At 40.3% G+C, this 15687-nt stretch overlaps 1 protein-coding gene across 1 annotated transcript in view; it reads left to right on the top strand.

The window, feature by feature from the left end:
- megf11 (multiple EGF-like-domains 11) overlaps positions 1 to 15687 on the top strand; it is a 359538-nt gene that overhangs the window by 59050 nt on the left and 284801 nt on the right. The window contains exon 3 of the mRNA XM_043674616.1: positions 5048 to 5140. Coding sequence (XP_043530551.1) covers positions 5048 to 5140 — 93 coding nt within the window. The remainder of the gene's footprint in view (positions 1 to 5047; positions 5141 to 15687) is intronic.

Raw genomic sequence — 15687 nt, 5'->3', positions numbered from 1 at the left:
TGGGGGTTAATATTATAAAAAAAAAATAAAATAAATAAACAGGAGTGTCTTAGTCCAAAAAAAACAATTCACTAAAAAAAAATAAACAGAGATTGCGGGGAGTGTAGTGCATTATTTCCCCCTCCAACTCTATTTTGATTTAATCCCTGCCCTCCACTTCACTGTTTGATCACACAGCACTGCCCTTTGATGTGAAGGGCACTGCTTGTCACTGGCCACTCGGGTGTTTTCCATCTTCCTGGTGGTGGAAATTGAACAAAGATTCGTACACTTTGTGTCTCTCACTGTGTCTCACACCTGCACACACACACCATGGGTGCTGGGGGAAAAAATAAGCACTACCGCAGTTAGGCGGTAGTGTGGGGGTTAAAATTAAAAAAAATAAACAGGAGTGTAAGGGCACTGCTTGTCACTGGCCACTCGGGTGTAAAAAAAAGAAAAAGAAAAAAAAACAGGAGATACCAACACCCTCGAGATTTTCAGAGAGAGGTGGGCACTGCGGGGTGTGGAGTGCTTTATTTCCCGACTGACTCTATTTTGATTTAATCTTTGCCCTCCCCTTTCACTTTTTTTTGATCTCGCAGCATTTCCCTTTGTTCAGAAAGGCACTGCTTATCCCTGGCCACTCTGGTGTTTCCTTTCTTCCTGGTGGTGGAATAAAAATAAAGATTTACGCACTTGTTGTTTTTCACTGTGTCCGACACCTGCACACACACACGACATGGTTGCTGGGGAAAAATAAGCACTACTGCTGATAGGTGGTAGTGTGGGGAACTCTACATCATCGGAACTGTTTGGAGGCTATAGAAAACTCCCAAAAGGGTGACCTCTTTCGGGTTTCTGACCTCAGTCCATACTTCTTCAGTGGACGAGCCCTCAAAATGTCCTTTCTGCCACCGCACTACTGTCCTTGACTAACAATTGCCACACCTCCCCCTCTTTTACCATCTTCTCTGTTCTTACTGAAACATCTAAATCCTGGAACCTGCAACAATCATTCCTGTCCCTACTCTATCCATGTCTCCAAAATGACCACGTCATCGAAGTCCCAGGTAGCAACTCATGCAGCAAGTTCACCCACCTTATTCCTGATGCTCCTGGCATTGAAGTAGACACAATTCAAACCACCTTCTTGCTTGCCGGTAAACTCCTGCGACCTTGAAACCTTATTCATGACCTCACTACTCTCAACCTCCTGTACACTGGAGGTACAATTCAGGTTCCCATCCCCCTGCTGAATTAGCTTAAAGCGTCCCAAAGAGCATTAGCAAAGTTCCCCCCCTGGATATTGGTACCCCTCTGGTTCAGGTGTAGACCATCCTGTTTGTAGATGTCCCACCTACCTAATTATCAGGTATCCGAAAACCTCCCTCCTGCACCATCTCTGTAGCCACGTGTTCAACTCCTCTTTCTCTCTGTTCCTCACCTCACTAGTACGTGGCACGGGCAACAAATCAGAGGTTACAACTCTGTTTGTTCTAGCACTAAGCTTCCACCCAAGCTCCCTGAATTTCTGCCTTAAATACCCATCCCTTTTCCTACCTATGTCGTTAGTACCTATGTGGACCACGACTTGGGGCTGCTCCCCCTCCCCTTCCCCCTCCCCCTCAAGGATCCCCAAAACAGGATCTGAGACATCATGAACCCAGGCACCTGGGAGGCAATACAACAACCATGAGTCTGTCTCGTTCCCAGAGAACCTCTTTATGTCACGTAAATATGGAGTCCCCAATGACTAACGTTCTGCTCATCTCCCCTCTTCCCTTCTGAAGGGACAGACTCTGTGACAGAGACCTGTACTCCATGGCTTACCCCTGGTAAGTCGTCCCCTTCAACAACATCCAAAATAGTACACTTGTTATTGAGAGGAACGGTGACAGGGGTTCTCTGCACTGCCTGCCATTTCCCTTTCTGTCCCCTGACTGTAACCCATCTGCCTTTTTCTTGCACCTGAGTTGTGACTACCTCCCTGTAACTCCTCTCAACAACCCCCTCCGCCTCCTGATTGATCCAAAGTTCAGCCAGGTTAGCTCCAGTTCCCTAACGCCTTTTTCGAGGAGCTGGAGTTGGGTGCACTTCCTGCAGAGGAAATCAGCAGGGACACTAGTGGTGACCCTTAACTTTCCACATTCTGCAGGAGGAACACTCAACTGCCCTAACCACCATTCCCACTATTCTAAATTCCCAAAGAGACTGTAGAAAAAGAAAGAATTTTTATAAAACTAGTTACTTTACCAGTGCGGCACACAAAAGTTTTTTTGGTTAGAGGAGGAAAATGGGTGGGAGACAGTGTAAATAGTGTTTCAGGCAATGCAACCACCCAGAAGAAAAGACAAAAAAATAATAAAAACAAGAAGTTCAAAAGTTTTCCTTAGTCTAGGGACTTGTTTTGAGCTGGCTGGTTAAAGCCCATGTACTGTACACATAAATAAAGGGTGACTTGGTGACAGACACTGACCTCTGTGCAGTTATTTCACCTGATTATAGGCTTTAATAGATCTGTGTTCTCTGTAGTAAAAACAGAAAGTGCTGGAGAAATTCAACAGGTCTGGCAGTCTCTATGAAGAGAGAAACAGTTATGACTCATGAAGAATCCTATCAGATCAAGTATGTTAACTCTGCTTCTCTCTTCACTGCTCCATGATTGAGAGAGTGATTATCAACAGCATTCATTAGTCCAATGTTATAGATGTTTGCTACCATCATAATGACTATTTTTAAAAGTTTTTATATTTTTCCTGGGATGTGAGGATTGCTGAGCAGGCCAGCATTTCTTGTTCACCCCTAATAGCCCTTAAACTGAGTGGCTTTCGAGGTCATTTCAGAGAGCAGTTTAAAATCAACCACGTTGCTGTAGATCTGGTATCACATGTAGATCAGACCAGGTAAGGATGGTACATTTCCCTCCCTTTAGAACATGATCCAGATAGGCGAACCTTATGTTTTCTTGGCTACATTGAGATGTGACAAGTTTTTTGAACATTTCTCACTGCAGTGAGAATGCAAATGCTACCAGACCTCTTAAGTTTCTCCAGCACTTTGTGTGTTTGTTTCAGTTTTACAACAGCTGCAGTATTTTGCCATTCTTACAAATTTATGATCCTTCTGTTTTCTGTCATGTGTTTTCCACAGCAGTTGGCAGTTTATTTGAGTTCAAATTGCCATTTCATCAACATCCTTCAAAAAAATGGATTTGAATCGATGTCATTGATGCAAGTACTTATGACAATTTCAGGGCAAATTGGCTATGAATGTACATTAAATTCCAAAAAATTAAAAGAAAAGCTAATATTACATACAGTTTAAATTACAAATCTTTTAAAGTTATTCAAACATTTCATTTGGATTTTAGAAGTCCAGCATAAAAGCTGTATACAGCATCTGAAGTTATCAGTCTGCTTTCACAAAAAAGAAAATTGAATAAACAAAATAAAATAGAGGGGAAGGACTTTGGCTACGGGCCTCAGTACCCTACAGACAAGCTCAAGTGGGGGCCTGAAGTCTGCATTACCTAGGTAACAGTCACTAATCTGTGATTTCATTGAGTTGGCCAATTAATTCCCAAAGAATGGGCTTGCTCACTAATTAAAGACATTGGCTGGGCCCTCTGAAACAGCAGATGGCTTCCATTCAAGGTTGAGGGAGAGAGCACCACAAAATTGAGGCATAATGTCTCCAACATCTTAAAATCTAAAATTCACCCAGATTCAGCAACTGGGCCACAACTGTGGAGAGAAGTCATTTCATTGAATAGCCCGCGACTACATCTGAACCTAGGCAAGCAAAGGGAACCCCTGAAAATCTCTTCCACATGGCAGCCATGTCTTTCACTAGTGGGCATAAGTTTAAAGTGAGCAGCAAGTGACTTAGAAGAGATCTGAGAAAAACAATTTCATCTGGACGGTGGTAAATATATGGAACATGCTGCCTGAGAGAATGATGGAGGCAGGTATTCCTGTAACACAGAAGAAGCATCTGGATGAATACTTAAAATGAAGGGGTGTAGTAGGCCATGGACTAGTGCGGGTAGATGGGATTAGTGTTGTTTGGTGATTGGTATAGATGTGGTGGGACAAATGGCCTGTTTTTATATTGTATGACAATGGCTCGATGAATTGTCTGGACCTATGTACTTTGGTCTGTTACTGCCTTTTCCCCTTATGCCTTGATGCTCTTGGGAGCTTGAGGAGTCTTTGACAGCAGGTCATTGCTAACTCCCCACCCGTTTCCAGGAAAATGTGACCATGGGTAGGCTGGAGCTGGGGAACAGACCTGCAAGCTGGTAATGCAGATTTTTAAGCCAACTGTCTCCATGCCCATTGAAAGCTAAAATTCTACCTCCACGAGTTAGCACTCAGAGCTCAAGGCCCTAGAGTATGATTTTTTAAAATGCATTTATACATGGGAAGTGCTCATCCTGGGTGTCCTTGAAATGATTGACTTGTAAGACCATTTCAGAGATTAGTTCAGAGTCAGCTGTGTTGCTATGGTTATATAGGCCAGACCAGGTAAGAATGGCAGTTTTTCTCCACTAAAAGACATCAATGGGACCAGGTGGGTTTTTACAACAATTGACAATAGTTTGCATAGTCATTGTTAGACTTTATTTCCAGATGTATTTTAGTTAATTTAAATTCCACCATTTTCCATGGTGGGATTCAAACCCACATCCCCTAAACAATACCTAGCCCTCTGGATTACTAGTCCAGTGACAATACTACTAGGCCATCGCCTCCTGGGAATTAAAATAAACTATGGATAAACAATGTAAAGCAATGTGCATTAATGACATTTCAGCTGATGTTCATTCAGCATACTTAAATTGTTATCTAAAGTATCCTTCCCAACTACTTGACCCAATGATGGCATTGCCACATCCTGTTAGAACCACAATTGCTAACCTGAAAAATAAGGTTAATTGCAGTTTTAATTTTTAAAAGGGTCACTGATGGTAAGAGATCTTCTTTAATATTTCATATAGCTAAAATATTAATTTGTTACTGTTTGAAATTATGCAAATATTAATACATTATTTATCCTTCTATAGCACTGTGCACAGAAGAATGCATGCATGGGAGGTGTGTTTCTCCGGATACCTGTCAGTGTGAACCTGGCTGGGGAGGAACAGACTGCTCAAGTGGTAAGTGAGTACATTAATTTGTACATTCTCCTGTTGTTTAAAATTCAGTTGTATTATTGGATATAACTGTAGTGAATGCACAGGATTTGCTATTTCAAACAAGTAAAAGATTTCAGTTTTTTTCAAAGGTTACATTTTAGATTGTTTTCATGAAAAAATGAAAGTAGCAATGGGCCTAAAGACTAATAAGTCCCTAAGAGTTGATGGCCTGCATCTTAGGCCCTCAAAAGAATCGGTTGCAGAGATAGTAGATATGTTGACTGCAAACTTTCAAAATTCCCTTGATTCTGAAAACATTCCAGCGGAATGGAAAACTGCAAATGCAACATCGCTATTCAAGAAAACTACTGACCAGTTAGCTTAACGTCGGAAAAATGCATGGGACCCTTTTTTAAATGGAAACAGTAGTAGTAGACTATTTAGAAAATCTTAGAAAACAGAAAGTATGTCAACATGGTTTTGCAGAAGCAAAATTTTGTTCAATATCCTTATTAGAATTTTTTGTGACTATAACAAGCAAAATGTATAAAGAACAGGTAGGCAGGTAGAGCTCATGAGATTTATGCATCACTTACTGAAGAGTTTCTATGGAATATGAAGCAAAATAAAAGGCATTCTTAGTGCATATCAGTTAGTTCCTGAAGAATACAGGCAGATGTTTTGAAACATAAGGAAACAGCTATTCAAAGCTACATTGAATTTAAAAAGCTAAAGCTGGATAATTTTGACCAGTGGATACAGGCATGAGGAGTAAATGCCCATCTGATACAGCTATTGTTTGGATATTAATGATAAATGCATGTATGGTGCTTGACATGAAGAACAGGAAATTGGACAAGGAGTAATAATAATTGTTAAATGTCCCACAAATGAATAAGATAAACAAAAAGGATAGATATCCATTTATTACATTACAAAGCCAAAATTACATTGGCGATGTCTAAAAGTTTTCTGCAGATGGAGGAAATATTTCTGACTGGTTAGCAGGATTTAACAACAGGAAATTATGCTCTTTGAATAATTTAAAAAGATTTCCTCTAATAATTAGAAATTGTGTTGAACACCTAAGGGTTGGCAGGAGTTTGATGACGGTAAAGCACAGATTCATTAAATAAACCTTCTTTCTGGCACCCATTTAAACACAAGAAGGATAGAAGATGGGAAAGTGAAAGCAAACAAATAGCCAGGGCAAAGAAAGAAATGCTGAGAATGCCCTGAAAGAACCCTCAGCCTGGAAAGAAAGGTTCTGAGGGTAGAAGTAATAATCAAAGGCCTTAGTATTTACATTGTAACAAAGCAGGATATCTTTGTTCAGGGTACTTCTAAGTTGCATGGAGTCTTAACTGGAGCTTGTAAATATCATTCCAGAAAGAGACATGATGTTTCAAACTGTAGCATATCTACGTGGCCGAAGGTGAATACTGCTGTGAATTCAGAAGAAATGCATAAAGTAAATGAGAGATGTAATGATTTTAGTCAAAAGGAAAAGTGACTGTTTTTCCTCAAAAGAAATGGCTAAACCCATAACTATATTAAAGGATACAGGAGGCACTTGAACTCTTCTGTTAAGAAAAGATAGATCCTTTCCTCCAGAGAATGCATTGAAAGCCAGACTTTTCATTAGTTAATTATTGGAGAGTGTATATCCGTTCCCTTGTATAGAGTGCACTTAGAATGTGACTTAATGTCATGAACATTGACAATACGGATTGTTCACAAATTACTTCTAGATGGGGTTGACTTACTCGTTGGTATTTATTTGGCAAAAACAAAGGTTATAGCTTCATCTAGAATCACAGAAAGTCTGTGTAAAATTAAAGAGCTCCAACAATTACATGAGTAAATTCCAATTTTTTTTAGTGTGCGATGACCACAGTAGTGGTTAATTAAAGTCACCAGGGTCAAAGTGAAACCAGAAGTAGGTATTAGGACAGCCAAAAATGTCTTTAAAGGTGGGGATAATTAAAAAGAAGTGTTTAATAAGCATTTTTTAGTTGTGCTGAACAAGGAGATCCAGCGTAAGTTAGTGCAATCAACTAACACTTAAACTGAGGCTAAGTTAGTTCCAGAGAGCTGTTGTGTTCAAAATAGGATCCTGATGAGCAAGTAGAGACCTCCTGACAGATCTGCAGATAAAGAGTGGATTATTATTCATCAGATATTGGTATCAACCAGGTATCATAAAGAGTGATTATGGGTAGTTCATGAAATTTCTATGGCAGGACATGGAGGAATATAAAAGACTCAAGAATTTCTACTGGCTCAGTCTTCATCGCTCAGTTTTGTAAAGCATGCTATGTGTGCATCAAGTGATGAATACACCTCAGCACATAACCAAACCAATATCTTTAATACACATTCAGTAAGGTGCTAGGAGACTGTTAGGGCCATTACTGAAAAAGAAGCAGTTATGTTATGAATGTGAAACATAATTTCCTGAGAACCTCCTTTTGAGGACAATTGCAACTAAAGTAGTGATGGACAATTAACCCAACTTTTTACTTGTTGTGGACTACCAATAGAAATACAGCTGGACCAAGATTCCAATTTTATGTCTTTATTTTTCAAGATGTAACATGTAACTTGGGTACAAAACAGTTAAGTCCACAGTATACATATACATCTACACACCCAGGAGACTTTAGCTTTAGAGATATCATAAGACTCTCAAGACAGTGACTGAAACATGTTGCAAAATTTTCCCCATGACTGGGACAAACATCTGGATTTTAAAAAAATCTATTATCAAAGACTCGCCTTTCATCCATTTAAATTAGTCCATAGCCATGAAATAAGAGGCCAACTAAAATCCATCATGGAGAGGTTTTAGGATAGAAATATTAATCCTCTATGATGAAACAAGATGGTGGTATTAATTAATTAAACTCACTAGAGGAGGAGGCTTCACAAATATCCCCATCCTCAATGATGGAAGGACCCAAAACATCTGTACAAAAGATAAGACTGAAGCAGACAAAGCTATCTTCAGCCAGAAGTGCAGAGTGGATGATCCATTTCTGCTTCCTCCCATAGTCCCCGGCATCACAGTTGACAACCTTCAGCCAATTTGATTCACTCCATGTGATACCAAGAAATGGTTGGAGGCACTGCAAAGGCATGGGCCCTGACAATATTTCAGGAATTATACTGAAAACTGTGCTCCAGAACTTGCTGCTCCACTAGCCAATCTCTTAAAGTACAGCTCTAACACAGGCATCTACCTGGCAAACACGGTGGCTACAAGAACAGGTCAGCAGCTAGGAATACTGCAGTGAGTAATACACTTCCTGACTCCACAAAGCCTGTCCACCAGCTACAAGACAGAAGTCAAGAGTGTGATGAAATATTCTCCATTTGCCTGGATAAGTGCAACCCTAATCACATTCAAGAAGCTTGATACCATCCAGGACAAAACAGCTAGCATGATTGGCACTACATCCCCAAGCATCCACTCACTACACCACCAATGCTCAGTAACAGCAATGCGTACTATTTACAAGATACACTGCAGAAATTCATCAAAGATCCTCAGACTACACCTTCCAAACCACAGTCACTTCCATGTAGAAGGGCAAGGGCAGCAGATACATGGGAACACCACTACCTTCAAGTTCCCCTCCAAGCCATTCACAACCTGACTTGGAAACATATCACCATTCCTTCACTGTCACTGGGTCAAAATCCTAGAATTTCCTCCCTAATTGCATTGTGGGTCAATATACAGCAGGTTCAAGAAGGTAGCTCACCACCACCCTCTCAAGGGCAACTAGGGATGGGCAATAAATGCTGGCCAACCAGTGACACCCGCAACCCACAAATGAATAAAACAAATGAAATGCTTTCAGAAAATAGTCTAGGTTGTAATGTTTCTTATTTAAAAGTAAATTCAAGGTGTTGCATTCCAGATGCAATTCAATTGATCAAATTACCAGATATGAAGCAAAACACACTTTGTTCATACACTATGGTTAAAATATAACAAACAAAAGAAGAAATTAGAATATTTAACTCTATTGAAAAACTTAACTAAAAAATAATACATTATTTAACTACTAAACAGTAACTGTTCCAATATAGTAATATCCCATAAACACTCTGTTGGCAAAAAGCAAACTCTGTACAATAAATTGCCTCACAAGCAATTATCCAGTCCAGGAATATAAACATCAAGAGAAAACTCGAGAGAAGGTGTAGCAGGGAGTGACGTACTGCAGCTTCCAAAACCTGCTTTAAGATCTCAGCAGCAAGTGCTACTGAAAAAGTAAAACTAAAAATCCTGGTTCTGTGGGAGCTTGACCCCACCCATTCAGGATGCTTCTACTTTTCCAACTTCAAGAAAAACTCAAGGCCTCACAAGCTGTTTACTTTATGGGTTTTGAAGCAGATTGGTCAGCACCTCTGACCTCAACCTTTCTTTATTTAAAAAAAAAGGACTAAATACACCTCTTAAACCCATAGTATTGTCACACAAGGGGTGGGCAATAAATTCTGGCCCAGCGAACGAAGGCAATATCCCTCAGATGGATAACAAAGTTTCACAATCACAAAATTACTCCTTCCTCACCTCCAGTATAAGGCCAAAGCCATTTTTTCCTGATGGATTTGCTGTGACAAATTGTTGTCACTTATTGTAATAAATACTGAACAAATCAAATGTGCCGGAGCTCTCATTCTGCTTCGAATGTCTCTTATGCAAGTTTGAATTCCTATTTAATTACTTTCTATAGAATTAAGTTTTTTTTATTTACTCATTTTATACAGTTTCAACATTCATTGTTTCAATCTTGCTTGAGTAGGAAAAATGATGCACAATCTCCCATTATTTAGATTTCTTGAATCCCTCAGTGCAAATATAACATGCAGCTGTGCTTACACTCTAATGTATTTGAAGTGTGAGGTAGAAATGTTGCAGTGAGAGAAATTGGGCAGTTGAGGCCTCAGTGAATCATGAGATTAACAGTCTATTTCATTCAACCTAGCAAGATTTGAGGATTGAAATTGATGCAGAGGAACAACTGTGCATAATGGTGAATTAGAGTCAAGTTGAGAACTTGAGAGATGGAAAGAGGTATGAAGGAAAAGTAAAAATAATTCACGCAGAAGTTAAATATTTTCCTAATGTATTGGGGAGATTGGGATTGCATCAACAATTATCTCCTCTTTAAAAGGACACGTATTCTGTTCAATATCAATGCTAAAATTGTGTGCTTTATTTAGTTTAATTTTAATTTGCAAAACCAGTAGGCTCTTCAAAAAATGAGGAAGCCCAGGGTAAAATTTTGATGTGAAACAGATTAAGCTTTTATTTCAGATAGTGGCCATCTTAAATGAAGAAAGTTTTTTTTAACTTTTACATTCTTTATGTTTATATTTTCATTTGAAAAACATTCTTAATACAGAATCCTATTGCCAGTCTTTGGAAAACCGCTTACTCAATAATATGGTAGAGGAAGTGAGAGATTTAAAGAGGTGTAGAGAAGTTGCCCTTTTTCCCCTCCTCAGCACCCCTCCCTCCTGCAAATAGACCTGTCTACTATTCTTTCTATTTGCTGTTTGCTGGCTTGTCTTCATAATTTATTTATGTTGACAGATCTCATTAACCTGACATGGTGTAATGAATATTTGTGCTGTGATTGTGTGCCTGAGGCATATATGATTCTAACTTTTTGTTGCTAAAGCAATTTGTCTGTGAGATAGTCTCAAAAATGTTTCAAGAAGTAGCAAAATACCATGAAATAATGTTGCTTTGCAATGATTCCAAACATGAAGACCTTTGCAAGAGTAAACAAGCTGTTATTTTCTCTTGTTCGTTCCAAATTAAACATATGTACAAGTGAAGAATGCAATTATACTGCTTCAAACTGCAATAAGTTGAGGTCATCATGAAGGTTTCACCTTCTCAACCTCACTCATTGCCCAAGGCATGGTAAACATCAGGTTAACCTTATCACCAGTCGTCTCTGTAGTTAATAAGAAAAAAACCCCTTGGCCCTCCGGGACCGTGATGGCTTTTACTTTCAAAAGCAAGCCTGGATTTCTGCTCACTTTCACTGAATTTGCAAAACTCAAATGGATTTAGAAAATTGTTGAGTATCTCTACTTGCTGTGTCTCCCAACATTTCCTATTTCCGAACTTAGTGGTGGTATCATATATGTCCATATATTTAAAATCACAGCATTCTTCAAATCATAATTAAAGAATTTTGAGGAAGAGCAGGCTGTTTGAAGAAGGGAAAGGAAAAACTTGCATTTATATAGCATTTTTTATGACCACCAGATGCCTCAAAGAATTTTACAGCCAGTGAAGTGCATATGTTTTTGACGTTTCGTCACTGTTTTAATTCGGAAATGTAGCCGCCAATTTGCACACAGCAAGCTTTCACAAACAGCATTGCAATGAAAGTTTAATAGTTTTTTTGATTTTGCTTGAGGTGTAAATATTGTACAGTTCCCTGAAGGAAATTCTCTTGGTCTACTTCACATTGTGCTGTGGGATATTTTACAACTGTCTGAGAGAACAAACATAGCCTTGTTTTCGCAAAGAGAAGGTAGAGGAGGACCTCAAGACAGGCAATCAGCAGTACATAGAGGAGGACTTGAATGCTGTCAGTTGGTGTGTAAGAACGTTTAGTACAAATCTAATTTTGTTTGCAGTTAATATTCAACTGAAATCTATTGTTTAAGTTGTAAAATTGTCAGCCTGAAGTGAGGTTTTAGCAAGTCTTCAGAGAAAGAACAGTTGGGCCGAGCTAATTAAAGAGTCACCTGACACTAGTTCTCTCTAACTGAGTCAACTTGGTTTTTTATGTTAAGTTAAAAGTCATACAACACCAGGTTATAGTCCAACAGATTTATTTGGAAGCACGAACTTTCGGAGCGCTGCTCCTTCATCAGGTAGCTGTAGAGCAGGACCTTAAGACACAGAATTTATAATAAAAGATTACAGCGTCATGCAACTGAAATTATATATTGAACAAACCTAGGTTGCTGTTCAATATATCATTTCAGTTGTATGACACTGTAATCTTTTGCGATAAATTATGCGTTTTATGGTCTTGCTCCACAGTTACCTGATGAAGGAGCAGCACTCCGAAAGCCAGCGCTTCTAAAAAAAAACCTATTGGACCATAACCTGGTGTTGTGATTTTTAACTTTGTCCATCCCAGTCCAGCACCGGCTCCTCAACATTTTGTGTTGATTACATAGAAACCAACCCAATTTATTGTGACTCACACTTGACTGACTTGCAAATGATTGCTCAGATTTGGTGCTTAAAGAAGTTGAGGGAGGAAGAGAAAGAGGTAGGCCTTTGTTTTTTCTTACTTTTTTAACATTTTCAGCCTTGGGGAATTAGTTCTTGCTCTGTTACAGAAGAAGAACCTGGCTATTTGGTGAATAGTTAGTAAATGCCTAAGGTTTATCTTATTCTCAACGTCACAACTTAACTGTGATGTGAAGGTGCCAGTGTTGGACTGGAATGAACAAAGTTAAAAATCACACAACACTAAGTTATAGTCCAACAGGTTTATTTGGAAGTACTAGCTTTCTAAGTGCTGCTCTTTCAGGTAACTGAACTGGGAAGAGTGCACCAGTAATTGTGCCATGTATGTTCCACTAGCTCTCACAAAATCTATAAATGTGTTACATCCCAGTGAGACCACCAGAATGACCAATTTACATCTCAGACTACAACTGAGGACAAAAAGAATTCACATTGAGCTCTTCAGTAACTGCAAAAGAACATTTTATTAATTGTAATACATTTAACGAGCAATAATAAGAATGGACTCCTAATTTATGCAATTTGAGTCCAAAGAAATGCAGGTTAGGTTGATTGGCCTTGGTAAATGCAGGATTATGGTGATAGGGTAGAGTGCTGGGTCCAAGTGGGCACTGTTCAGAGTTTGGTGCAGACTTGATTGGCCAAATGACCTCTTTCCACCCTGTAGGGATTCTGTGACAAACTATGTCCTTCAAAATCTCAAATACAGGTCTCCCATATTTCAAAAGATTATTTGCCCCCTAAATATTTTCAGTAATCTAGCCTCCACAAATTTCTGGGCAAAAGAATTCCAAACATTTACTACCATTGTGGTCATTTCTAATGATCAACCACAGGAAACCCCCAAATGAACATTTATGACTATTAATTCAAGCCTACGTGGGACAGTCTATCATAGTCTAGAATAGAACTCTATTAAAAAGCAGATGTTTCCTGTCACAGTAAATATCATTATTCACCCAAGCAAAGGCTGATTAGTCTTCCGCTAGTCTACCTCCTTCTGACTATTTTCTTTACTCATAATCTGTTCACTATATGTTTTACCTCATCTCTCATTCTGTCTCCTAACCAGCTAAATTCCTGTGATTTCCAATGCCTTTCTGGAAGGTTGTGCTGATAATGGCCTTTATTAAGTTCAAGCTTCTTCTGGAGAATTCTGCTCCATTGGTTTTACTGTGAATGTAGAAATCCCTTTTTAACTTTTATGTATCTTTTGACTATTTTACTCTTACAGCTTTTACACTACCCTAAATTACTTCGCATCTGAGTTTGAAGTAAATGTCCTCTTATTCTGTAATTGTTCCCCAGGTTCGAGATTCTCCCACTAGTGGAAACATCTTCTCAATTGTTCTAATAAGACCACCTCTCATTCTTTTAAATGCTCAGAAATAAAAGCCTGATGTGTTTCATTAATCTTGATAAGAAAATCCCTCAACCCAGAAAACAGCATAGTGAATTCCGTTTGAATTGCCCTTGATGTCACAGTATCCTTTCTTAAATATGGACACCAAACTGTACACAGTACTCCACCCTTTTCAGTTGTAACGAGACTTCTATATTTTCAAATTCCAGCACCCTCACAATAAAGGCCAAATTTCTATTTATTATTTTGATTCTTTGACAAAATTGCATGACTCTCACTGTTCTACTGTCAACTCCACTTGCCAGGTTTTTGCCTACTCACTCAATCTTTCTGTATCTCCTTGCAGATTCCTTAAGTCCTCACCACAACATGCCCTCTAGACAAAAGTGGGTACTGCAGATACTGGAGATTAGAGTCAAGATTAGAGTGGTGCTGGAAAAGCACAGCAGGTCAGGCAGCAGGACAATCAATGTTTCGGGCAAATGCCCTTCATCAGAAATGAGGCTGGGAGTCTCGGGGGTGGAGATATAAATGGGAGGGGGTGGGGCTGGGAAAAAGGTAGCTGAGAGTGCAGTAGGTGGATGGAGGTGGGGGTGAAGGTGATAGGTCAGTTCGGCCACAGGGCGGTGGGGTTGATTGGTGCGGGTGTCCCAGAGATGTTCTCTGAAGTGCTCTGTGAGAAGGCACCCGGTCTCCCCAATGTAGAGGAGACAGTATTGGGAGCAACTGATACAATAAATGACGTGTAGAAGTGCAGATGAAACTTTGATGGATGTGGAAGGCTCCTTTGGAGCCTTGGACGGAGGTGAGGGGGGAGGTGTGGGCGGGTGGCAGGGGAAGGTGCCAAGAGGGGAGGGTGTGTTGTTGGGGGGCGTGGATCTGACCAAGTAATCATGGAGGGAACGGTCTTTGCGGAAACCAGATAGGGTGGAGAGGGAAATCTATCCCTGGTGGTGAGGTCCGTTTGGAGATGATGGAAATGTCGGTGGATGATGCGATTTATGTGGAGGTTGGTGGGGTGAAAGGTGAGGACCAGGAGTGTTCTGTCCTTGTAGTTGGAGGGGTGGGGTTCGAGGGCGGAGGTGCGGGACATGGATGAGATGTGTTGGAGGGGAAATTGTAGTCTTTAACGAAGGAGACCATCTGGTGTGTTCTGTGGTGGAGCTGGTCCTCCTGGGAGCAGATGCGGCAGAGGCGGAGGAATTGGGAATATGGGATAGCATTTTTGCGGAGGTAGGGTGGGAGGAGATATAATCCAGGTAGCTGTGGGAGTCGGTGGGTTTGTAAGAAATGTCAGTGTTGAGTCGGCCATCGGTGAAGGAGATGGAGAGGTCCAGAAAGGTGAGGGAGGTATTAGAGATGGTCCAAGAGAATGTAAGGTTGAGGTGGAATGTGTTGGTGAAGTTGATGAACTGTTCAACCTCTCATGGGAGCACAAGGTGGCGCTGATGCAGTCATCAGTGTAGCGGAGAAAAAGTTGGGGAGTGATGCCGGTATAACTCCAGAAGATGGACTGTTCTATGTAGCCGACAAAGAGACAGGCATAGCTGGGGCCCATGCAGGTGCCCAGGGCTATCCCTTTCATCTGGAGGAAGTGGGAGGATTCAAAGGAGAAATTGTTGAGGGTGAGGACCAGTTCAGCCAAACAAATAAGAGTGTCCAAAGTTTGGGTGAAGATTTGTAGCTCGGGTGCTCGTTGTTGTGGTTCTGTTCGCCAAGCTGGAAATTTTTGTTGCAAACGTTTCGTCCCCTGTCTAGGTGACATCCTCAGTGCTTGGGAGCCTCCTGTGAAGCGCTTCTGTGGTGTTTCCTCCGGCATTTATAGTGGCCTGTCCCTGCCACTTCCGGTTGTCAGTTTCAGCTGTCCACTATAAATGCCGGAGGAAACCCCACAGAAGCGCT

The sequence above is a fragment of the Chiloscyllium plagiosum genome, chromosome 32 (genome assembly GCF_004010195.1).
Source record: "Chiloscyllium plagiosum isolate BGI_BamShark_2017 chromosome 32, ASM401019v2, whole genome shotgun sequence".
Classification (NCBI taxonomy): domain Eukaryota; kingdom Metazoa; phylum Chordata; class Chondrichthyes; order Orectolobiformes; family Hemiscylliidae; genus Chiloscyllium; species Chiloscyllium plagiosum.
Note: the sequence above shows the minus strand (reverse complement) of the source record. Positions and strands in the feature narration are given on the sequence as shown.